Source organism: Dysidea avara, chromosome 3, assembly GCF_963678975.1.
Source record: "Dysidea avara chromosome 3, odDysAvar1.4, whole genome shotgun sequence".
Lineage (NCBI taxonomy): Eukaryota > Metazoa > Porifera > Demospongiae > Dictyoceratida > Dysideidae > Dysidea > Dysidea avara.
In genome coordinates, this window is record NC_089274.1 from 15,556,842 (window position 1) to 15,568,686 (window position 11,845).

Here is an 11,845-nt window from a genome sequence, read left to right on the forward strand (position 1 = left end):
TTTAATACAACACCCATCATAATCTACTCATTTTATTACAGGTATTTTTCTAGCTCGATGTATGTGATTTATACCCTGAAAAGTAGACTATCTCATTTGGCACCAGTTTCAGATAGCTACTACTTTCGTACTTTACTTGTGGGGGATAACAGAACACCTATAATTAGTTAGATTGAGCTTTCTTTGCTATGCTAGAACTTTAGCGCGTGCGTGATTGTTCAGCCGGATCGTGAATTTAAAAGAAGCTTGGTGTGTGTCTCTAGCTCAGATGAGCAGTCCTGGCCTTTAACAGCCCTGGGAAAGGTGAATTGTGACTAAACAAAATGTCATTACAACACCTATGATAGCCTTATGAAGATGGGTACCATGAGTTATATGTTCTGTGAAGTTAATAAGCATTTTTTAATGGCCCCTATGCTTTAAGTACATTCCATTCACATACAGTTGGCCCCTCGTAGAAGAGTATAATCCAACCACCCAGGGTATCATTACACTTCTGGTAGCATGTATTGCATCACCAGAGGTGGGAAGCCGTGTTATCGCGCCTGTCTTTTTGTGTGTCCAATGGATCCTTGTACATTCAACTAGTGAACGATGACCAATGGGATGTCGTTTAGTTGCTGGCAATGTTTAAGTACCACAAACACATCAAAACAAAGTGGAAAGCAAGCAGGGATCATGATCATAATGTGCTCATCATCATAATTGGTATGTTACGTAGCTAGTGCTTGACTTGTGGTTTATGGCTATAGCTAATGAGATATTAGTAAAGTATAATTTATTACAGAAAATAATGTCAATTGATTGCTGCTGTTATGCAAGAATACCAGAGCACTGTAAACATAAGCTGATATTGTTGGAACAAAAATGATGTGTGTAGTTAGACAATAATACTCTACACATATATACAAATAATAACAATACCATAATTACCTTAATACAAGGTATTAATGTTTAATTATATAGTTACGTAAGTTGATAGCATCTGTGACAGGTACCTATAAGGTGGGAAGAATAATAAAATAAAATGCCATGATATTGTAGGTTACTATACATAGCAGAGTACATTGGAGAACTGAACAATACGGACACCATGGGACTAGGAATGTGAATGACAATAATGGTGCCATGCAAAATACACTGAGAACATTTCATGACATAGTATGTCACAATATACAACATGGTACTACTGTATGATGATTCCTAATCAAACATAAAATTTCTAATTTTTATCTAAAAACCTAACAGAGTGATTGTGTAAATAACAGACATGGATCGGAGTTTTTGGTTCAATTTTTACCATGTTGTATATTGTGACATACTATGTCATGGAATGTTCTGTGTATTTTGCATGGCACAATCATGTAGAACTGGACTTTTCCAGCCAAAAATAACACCCTAAAACCAGCCTAATGACAGCTTGGCTCAAAAATGTCTTCAGACCAACCCCAAACCCTTCCTATTTTACAGAATTTTATGCTGACTAACTAACTGATGCCTTCAGCCAAGCATAACTTGACAATGGATATAGCTACGGGCTTGATTTCTTCACTGTTCGACGTCACTTCATCCCAAGATATGCCTTTTCTCCGACCACATTATGTACAATACACGCATCATGGACTTGCCGTGTTGTCAGCAAAAAGAAATGGGACACAAAAGAGGACAAAGGTAAGTCTGTGATGTGTGTATTGTATATACAGTACCGCTCAATTGTAATGCCGTCTTGTGAGAGTGCAAGCAATTTAATAAACTCGCTAATTGAAGGGAATGGCACCCATTTAGCTCGCGAGTATTCATCCCAAACAAAACAGGATGAATACTCACGAGCAAAATGGGTGCCATGCCCTTCAATTAGCGAGCATTTTAATTGCTTGCACTCTCACGAGACGACGTTGCATTTGAGCGGTATCGTACTGCGGTTGGTGAAAAAGCACATCACGGGACAAAGTGATGTTGAAAAGTTAATAAATCATGCCTGTAGGCTTAGCATTGCCAAAGGAATCAGTTAGTAAAATATATAGAAAATTTTAAAATTTCATAGATACTCGTTGGAAGGGCACTCTGAAGACATTTTTGGGCTTATATACACACAACATATGGCTACATCATTATATACCTACATTCTGTATAATAATGTCACTGTATAAAATGCTATCAATATGAGTGTTAGTTTTCTTGCTTCCACTTTCTACTTATCACAATTTTGTGTTCAACAATAGGTATCACAGGATCAAGGAGCTTTAGCTTCATCGGTTTAACGTGAGATGGCATGTGCCTACATGGTTACACAAGTGGTTACAAGACAGGGAACACACACACACACACACACACAACAATATAGGCGAAAACATACAGTGAAACTTGTCTAAGTCAGTTGGTCTGTCACTTTAGTCTTGCATGGCCAGACCACTATCTCGCTTCCTCTTTTTCTTTGTGATGTCATTGGTCGGTGAGATAGCTGGTAAATTAGCGCTGACTAAGTTGGAAGAATGGGCTAGGTGTTCAGGAATGAGTTTAGCTTCTAATTGCGTAGCTAGCTAGCTAGCTGTTCAGTTAATTGAGCAACCATGCCATGACTGGAGTATGGAAGTAGGTAAAAGGTACAGGTGCTGTATATGCTTAGCGGTTGTGTCAACTAGAACACACGAAAAGAAACAGACAAAACTTCGTGGAAAGTGTGGAAATACACTATTAACAGTACACTCAAAACACTCTAATAGAACAGTCATTTGCTAAAATTTGACACAGAGTCAAAAATTAATAGGAATTTACTACCCCAGTGATCCCTTCTTGATTCACACAGAAACGCACCTGCTGTGCCATATCAAAACTATAGTGGACAACAGTATCATTGCTGAGTGGTGGAATCCTCATGCCTGGGTTAAACTCTCCATCTGGAGAATACAGCTTCAATATGTTTTCTTTGCTCTTCTCGCAGATATTCTTGTAGTAAGACTGCTCAGTTGTCACTGATAGAATGTGGTCTTAAGTGCCTAGGTAAAGTAACAGTACTGTAAATGTATTGTGTATGCATGACTAGAATCCAACACTAACTGTTTTGACAGCTACTAACCTGAGACTCATATCTAAGCGACATGTTTTCTGCCTTTAGGAGCAGAGTCCCATTCTGCTGGCATGTCCAGCAAAGGTCACCCATTTGTTTTCCAACCTATATGTGGAGTAACAACGAACACCATTATGAGCAGAATGTGGTGTATGTAACTTCCTTGATTCCACTGGTAAGGCAGCATACCTTGTATAGCCTCCAAATTGTCTATAAAAAGTGAAAAATTCTTTTATGATTCTCTTTTAATGCACACTTATAGAATCGTAATTATTCTACAAGTGTTTATGTACTGTAGCATACGAATAACTTGTAACAAATGTGTGTCACTTTACAGTACCTTCTTACTGCGACTTGATGGGAGCAACTTGATGTCATCGCATTTATGGCCAGGAACACGTCCAGGAAGCAGTATTGCATATTCTCCTCAGCATAGTTGATCAAAAATTTGAGGACGACATAGGAATAATTATGTGGTGAGCTTCTCTTGTTGCCATGTTTCCTTTGTTCTAGGCCATTGGCCTTGTAGTGAGACTTCATTGCTTGTGATCTCTTCTTTCCTATTGCATATAAAAATTGTTGTTTCGAATTTCTGTCCCTAAGGAGGAGTCAGTAAAAATGTTTAAGCAGCTGAAAATTTTCTTCTCTGGTTTTTACCTCATACATTATTGCTGCAGCTGAAAATGTGCAACCAGCAGCCAAGAACAGCCAAGTAATGTTAGTCGAAACAGGAGACACCACCAACCCCCCAGAAGCCACGTCCCCTGGCGAGGCGAGCAGAAGCTGCCTCAAAGTACTCTTGAAACTAAGGATACCACCAATTCCCAGGTTTGAGGCCACCGACCCCCAATTAAAACTACTGTTTTTAGACGATCTCTTTATGGGAAACTTACGCTCTCCAAACCTAATCCCTGAAACAGGAGACACCACCAACCCCCTAACATTAGAAGCCGCGTCCCCTGGCAAGGCAAGCAGAAGCTGCCTCAAAGCTTGTGTGCTACTCTTAACTTTTTGAGATTTGTATTGCATTACTTGGATATCATCTGTTGAGAAATGGAAATGAATGCTTTAGTAAGAAGTGGTAAATGCCTCTGGAAAACACAAGTCATATGTTACATATTTTGTCTTTATTTTAACTTCAATTAACTCAACACATTTCATTTTACTGTGACTATACTTAGAAGAGTTGGATATAAAGAAATTAATACTTATCACTACATGAAAAATGGACCTAATGTTAATGACAATTGTCTTGTAGAAGAGTTAGAGCAATCCTTCAAACTATATGCTATCTGTTACCATCTAGGAGACTCTCTGAACAGCTCATCTGAATGCTTCCCCACAAGACTTTCAGTTATAAGCTGTGATGATATTGTAACATACACATGAAGTTTTTTGCAATGGACACATCTAATGATATCCATCATAGAGCCAACTCTACCTGTGAGATACAATCATGCAAAACACTTCATTTAAACACCTTTCATGGATATAGTCAGCCATTTTATCCTAAATGACTATGCAGCAAGAGAAAGTTATAATGAACTAACAGTAGCCCATGACGATCTGAGGAGACAATTGTTTGGTGTATAAAGCTGCTCATGGACAAAGCTTGTGGTCACACAAACCATGAGCTTACCTTGTTATTAAATTTGCCGTTTCTGGAGAGATTCACTGGTAGTAATGCAGGAGGAACTGATATACAAACCATCCACATTGCTGAAAACTAAGACAGATTAGACTGGCCATAAGGTACATAATAAGAAACAAAAACGACCAGATGTATGACAAGGGGAAGTGAATCATTGATTTGGTTGAGGAATGGGGTCATTGGCTAGGGAAAGACATAAGCATACAGAAGAAGGAGCGTGCCCTAGCTGAGAGTGAGACAGATGTTATGTACAACATGTTATGCAGCATGATATTGACATGAGAACAACAATGGATAAATAGCTCAGTTCTATTATGGTTTATGCCCAAGACCTTTACCAGAAGAGTATTTGACAATGGCAAAGAGAGTTTGCAACAAATACACACAACTGAAGGACAAAAAAGAAGACAGAATACTGAGTCAGTTCACACATTGATCTAAGAGTTAGCTTGGACATTGGTATTCACATCACACTTGTGTCACACAGTACTATGTATTTCATTATTCGTAGCATGTTCGTATGGTATTATAAACAGCATTGGTAGCTAAAACTAGGAGAAATGGAAGATGGATGTGTTAGAAAGAAGTGGTAAATTTCTCCTGAAAACTGCAAGTGCATGGAGGATTGTAGCTTCAATTAGTTCAAAGAGAAATCTATTTTTAGCATTCTCTTTGAAGGAATGGGGTTTGTAAATAAAGGAATGGGGTTTGTAATACAACTATGACAGTCACACATAAAGCACCTCATGGTAGCTGGTAGATCACCACTGGAAAAATAGATTGAATGATCATAATGAGGTAAAGGCAAACTTTTCACATCAGAACACTTGTTAAAATAACCCATAAGGGTCTACCAGCTGAAGGCTACCAAATATTTCATTTCAAGGATGGGTCATATACTTGACTTTCAGTGTTGACTTGATTCCCATACCAAAATGGAAAATCACAACAACCAAGAAAGACTTGACATAGCTATATATTTGGAGAAGCTCCTAATAATTCAGTTATAGACATGCAATTCTTTACTTTCTAAGAAAATAAGTTACCTATAGATCAATTAAACTTGCATGATAACTATTGTACCTGCAATACATCTGGCAATATATATAGAGAGAGAGGGTATAAGGATCCATACACAGCAGACAAACCGGAAAGGAAATAATATATATTATAAGGGACATTACAAAGCTATTGTGAACAATAATTAATAAGCAGCCAACACATCACTCTACCAATGAGAAGTGGAGCAACAGTAAATATGTCTGAGGAAAATAATAGTAAAGTGTTTGGTACAAAATTTCCAACAAAAACTTTTGCTACAATAGAAAACAAGAACAGAACATCTATATAGGTGCATCCAAATCAAAAGGTATAATTCAAAAGTTTTCCAATAATGAGACGATAATAAAGAAACAAACTGAATTGTAGTATTTATGTACCAGTGAAACACACAAAAATGGGCACAAAAGAGCCGTCAGGTTATACAATGCTTAATCTGGATATAATGGTAGCACATTTAAGTCACTAGAGCAGTGCTCTGACTTTAAACGTACCCATGATTTTTTTGCTTCAAGTGTGGGAGGCTATGTACACTACATACTTACGGTGATTCCTGAATATTGTTAGATTGCTTTGAGAAAGGAGGTTTCACTCTAAACTTCCGTATTCACAGCATTTGATAGGGAATACTATGCTAGAATCACCCCCAATCATCTAGCTCAATAGTGTTATGTTGCTTTGAGAAAGGAGGCTTCACTGTAAACTTAACAGGACACCCTAGCCTGTTGCTCTTGATGAAGCACATGAGATGTGCATCAATAAAGATTTGAAAACAGCTGTAGTCTGCTCCACAAAATTGTACCTCCAGAAAAAACACTTAGTTTTCATGGATTTTTGCTCAAGTGGTATTTTTTAGCCAATGGACATCGACCATAATTGTATACTGTGTATTAGTTTGCCCTATAAAGGCAAGGGTACAACAGACTTCACCACATAGTCAGCGTCAAGTCAAGTGTCAAGTCATCATTGAGTCAGCGTAAGAAGCGTCAAGGATTCAAAATATTCAGCCAGACGAGCTACGTCCAGCAAAGTTCTTGCTTTTCCTCGGTTCCTTGTGCACCCTTTTGCTATCCAGAGAGAGATAGATTTAGACCAAACTTCTGAAATCGTTCATCTTGTCAGAGATTTGACTAATCATTAAAAGGTTGTGGAGTATGTACTGAAAAACATCCCCTTGAAATTGATTAATAGAAAGTTCTTGTGCAGGCATTACTATTTACTGAGACTTTGTTAGCATCATAAAAGAACAAACAGAAAGCAGTAGCAATAAAATTGGATAAAGTTGAAAGAAAGATTTACACCTCACGATCCACCAAGTATATTTTGGATGATAGAGAATTACAAACATCAAAGAAATCAGGAAGCCCACCTTAAGTTTGTTCATGCAACTGTGAAAAAGGAGAATATGGCACTACCCACAGTGAGTACACAAGCTAAACTTGATGTTGCATATTATTGGAGAAGTAGTTTGTGTTACTTGGTTTCAACGAAAGTGATGTAAACTGATATGTGGACTAAATACATGTTACTAATGTTGGGTTTTCTCAGAACCATGCTCTTGTCTCCCAGTTGTCACAACAAGAAACAGAAGTGAAAACGATTGGGGAGCAATGATGACCTCTGGTCTGTGCTGGCGCCTACATGTTAGCTGTGGCTCCTGATCACTCCATAGCAAGTTACCCAGCCTTTAGTGATGCTATTGAGGAGGCCATGGTTTCACAGGGAGAGTGGGTTGGTAAATGCAGGGCATGTGTCAACAACATGACATCCTTAAGATTGGAGGTGGACTGGCTGCTGCTATGCGGCTGGTGTTGAGGGGCTTAAGAATGTTGAACTGCCGAGGCAAGCCTTTGAAGATGTGCCTAATGAAAGGATTAAGAAGCAGGCCGCAGATGTCTACCCCCAAGATTACTACTCTATGTGATACTGCATGAGGATTAAACACTGGGACCATGGAAAATGGACCAAATGTTCATGACAATTGTCTGTAGAAGAGTAAGGAGCAATCCTTCAAACTATATGCTATCTGTTACCATCTAGGAGACTCTCCGTTCAGCTGAACAGCTCATGCATCTGAATGCTTTCCCATATAGACTTTCAGTTATGAAACACGCTTAATGATATCCTCCTTTACAACAAGTGCATAGATGCTAAAATACTAACAGGAGCAGCAGTCAATCCCAGAGTATAGATTACAAGCCATCAAACAGTAACATGTCATTATAGTTTTAACTCAGTGTCACTTCTCACTATACTATCTTACTCCATGGCCATCAATAAGGCACAGAGACAAATATTCAACATTGTTGGTAAATATGGAGTGTTCATGAAGATGACATGGCTGCTGCTTTAAAATTTTTTCTAAAATTTTTTCTCCAACGACTATTATAGTGTTACTGTTAATGGTTGTTACTCCAACACTATATAGACCTGGCAGTGCCAATGTAGCCAACTTGTTGTATCCATGACTTCTTTGAAGTGTGGAATGGTGGAAAGCTACGAGTTGTGCCCCCAGGCCCCTGCATCTGAGTCCTACTACCCAGTATATCCCACGTCATCAACAAGCATGGAGCCAACTTCAACAGCATAATATTTTGAAATAATGTAAAAATCCTCATTTAAAACACCTTACATGGAAATAGTCTGCCACATTGCTTCAAGTTTACAACCAACCCATGACGTTCTGAACATGAGACAACAATTGTTTGCTGTAACATGTGTATGCAACATGATATCGACAACAATCGATTTGCAACATCCTCCTTTATGAAGGTAGAGTCAACCAAGTATTATGAGAGTGTAGAAGTAGGATACCTCCTATTGCTTGGAACCATCAGGAAAAATATTTTGATCAGGATTTTAATTGTTTTGGCAGAGACAGCAACAGCTCATGAGAAAGCATAAAAGTCATATATATGTAGGGAAATCCTTCACCTCTATGGCACCTGTGGAACTAAGACAAGTCCTTTCTGGTTAAAGAATATATGTTAAACCTGCAAGATAATTAGCTGTGTGTTGATGAGTTACTTACTATCCGTTGAAAATAGCCATCAACAAAATGCTCATGACTTTTTAACATTTTAGATTGACAGGCTGAACAATGAAACAAACAGCAAAGGAGATTTATTCACTGTAGTGGCAAAATTAGAAACAAAATCATAGTTTGATATGTAGGCTAAAACTTAATTGTCAGTAATTGGTTTGCAAAGTGTTCATGTACAATTTACAACTTGTCACACATAGTTATTGCTATCACATCCATCCAAGAAGCATGGACAATATATAACAGACTAAACAACAGTTCATTGGCTGGTTAGTAATAGAAATTGTTCAAAAGTATTTATATATCTTATCTAGTACCAGTACAATAGGTATAGTCTTACAGCCAGAAATGGTGTGGACAGATTGTGAAAGATGAGATTTGAGACCTGAATGATGTTGACAGAAGGAATTCCTAAGAAATATTCCTAGCCCAATAGGGTACGAGAACAACCAGCCCGGCCCTACAGAACAAGAACCTTACAAATACATGAAACGGTAGCTCATCTTAAATCCTTAAGACAATGCTGATACACTAAAGTTCTGAAGTCATGCAATATGCGGTGAAGGGGGTTAGAACTGCCACAAGGGAATTACATCTGTGTTGACCACAAGAAGGACCTGAATAGTGTAATAAAACCACCATATGCAAACAAATTGTGCATGCAATCGTGGTTGCCATAAATATAGTGTGATCAGATCATTTTTTCCAGACCAATTTTAGCAGCAGTACCAATTAACTGTAATTATGAGGTATAAATAAAGGAATCAAATTAATAATACTATAAGACAATCACCATAAAGAGTTTAGCCACACTATATAGCCAGTACACAAGGTAACACAAAGGGAAGGTGTGCAATGCATGAATAGATTCTGATCTGCAAGTTGCCAATGCAGGAATCCAGAATAAAAATTGATAATCTTTTAGACTTTTGAGTATTAAAGATATTTTTGAAAGGTATAAGGTAAGGCGGGACAATTTCGTAGGTAATTTGCTTTCGCATTGATAATTTGTGATCAACACAATCAATTGCTACCAAACTTGGTTACAAATACCATGTGTTTATGCACTCTATGCAACCAAATTGTAAGTGATTCGGTATATCTGTTAGGGAGATATGGCATAAAATACCTGGAGGCGTCAAAAAACAAGTGCGGGGCAATTTCGTAGATTTCTGCTGCAAGCTACGAAGATCACCAATCCTATTGGTATGAAACATACTACAAAGCAAGGTTAGACCTTAAAACAGCCACAGATACTCTGCAGCGCTACATTTCTTGCTCAGTTGATTTCAATGCGCAATCATTTGGTTGCGTTGGTTGAGCCACAAATTAAACTTGATTTTGGAAATTGGTAGCCACTAAATATTAAAACTAAGCAGGTAGAAGTATTACAATGGTACTAATGATTAAAAGAAACAACCTGGAGTAAGCTTTGGTATAAAATTAATTTTTGCAGCAAAATTGCACTACACTGCTTCAATCAAACTGTGTTTACAAAAAAACCAGCAAAGCCAGAACCTACCACTTTAGTGCAAATTAATCCCCATAGCCTAACGTATCTTCACTGTAAATATTGACTGATTTGATAAAATCGTTGACAAGTTACAGCCCAGCAAAGTTGAAATTACAAAATTGCCCCACGCATGAAATTTCCCCACCCTACCTTAATGTTTGCAGATTGAATATGTAGTATTTGAAAATCGATTTGCATTTTTTTATACATACTAGATTGCCATCTACCAGTTGGTCACACACATGAAGATGTTGATCAGTTTCTTTGCACAGATTACTTTTCAGCTAATAAAGAGTGCTAATTATCATTTGATTTGCAAACGTTACATATAGGTTTACCACCTGTCACACACAGCTATTGTTCATCTACAAGAAGCACAAACAAGATATAAGAAACAAAACAATAGTGCATTTGCTAATAGTGTCTGGTTTTTAAAATTCAAGACAATGCCACAGGATTGGTAATTGCCACGTTCTGACTATAAAAATAGCTAATAATGCAGTAAAGCTGATAGGCAGATCACAAATTAAAGAAAGAACTGTGAATAGCAATATGCATACGTATACAAGAAAACAAGGTAAATAGATTATATCTTTTCATCCATCCAAATATGAACAAGTTAGTAGCCACAAATCAACTCTCAAAGTTAACACTACATAACCTTTACAAGAGTTGACCTGCAGGAATTGTAACGGTTCTAATTTGATATGACTATGTCCATAAACAATACAACTATGATAGCTGACCAGATGTCACCCCCAAGATCACTTTTCTATGTGATACTGAGGATTAAACACTGGGACCATCATGTTGTTACTATCATGACTCAAACTTTCAACCTAATCTGTTCTGTCTTAAGTATGTCTTATTTTTCTCCATGCTAATCTTTTATCTAGGACAGTTTTCTTTAGATGGAGTGCCAGTGAATTTTTAATTTAATCTTGGTTCCAATGGTACAACATGTACCGGTTTGAGTGAGATACAACTGATTGCTCGACAGGTTGGTGAACTAGAGGTGCAATTATACTTTCCACAGGTAGAAAAGACACTTGTATGCTACTCTTAACTTTTTGAGATTTGTATTACATTACCTGGATATCATTTGCTGAAACAGGAGAAATGGAAGATGAACCCTTTAGTAAGTGCAAATGCCTCAAGAAAACACAAGTTATACTATGTTATATATTTTATCTTTAAATTAGCTGAACAAATTTCATTTTACTGTGACCATACTTAGAAGAGTTGGATATAAAGAAATTAATACTCATCACTGCATGGAAAGTGGACCAAATGTTCATGACAATTGTCTTATAGAAGAGTTGGAGCAATCCTTCAAACTATATGCTATCTGTTACCATCTAGGAGGCTCTCTGAACAGCTCATCTGAATGCTTCCCCACATAGACTTTCAGTTATAAGCTGTGATGATATTGCAGCCAACTCCAACAGCACAAGCATCTATGAGATACAATCATGCCAATTCTTTATTTAAACACCTTATGTAAATAGTCAG

General features: G+C 37.5%; 1 protein-coding gene across 1 annotated transcript; it reads right to left on the reverse strand.

Moving 5' to 3' along the window:
• Positions 1–744: 744 nt before the first annotated feature.
• LOC136249586 (uncharacterized) lies at positions 745–9,037 on the reverse strand. The gene is made up of 7 exons (XM_066041646.1): positions 3,725–9,037; positions 3,408–3,665; positions 3,257–3,277; positions 3,077–3,172; positions 2,815–2,996; positions 2,124–2,278; positions 745–998 (listed from the first exon to the last, which is right to left on the reverse strand). Exons 1-4 carry the CDS (start codon positions 3,727–3,729, stop codon positions 3,112–3,114), a joined length of 345 nt encoding a protein of 114 aa, XP_065897718.1. The 5' UTR covers positions 3,730–9,037; the 3' UTR covers positions 745–998; positions 2,124–2,278; positions 2,815–2,996; positions 3,077–3,111.
• Positions 9,038–11,845: the final 2,808 nt, after the last annotated feature.

Coding starts and splice junctions, on each gene's coding strand:
- LOC136249586 (XM_066041646.1), bottom strand. Junction 3,278..3,407: donor CATCAAGTCGCAGTAAGAAG/GTACTGTAAAGT, acceptor CACTTTTTATAG/ACAATTTGGAGGCTATACAA. Junction 3,173..3,256: donor CAATTTGGAGGCTATACAAG/GTATGCTGCCTT, acceptor CTCCACATATAG/GTTGGAAAACAAATGGGTGA.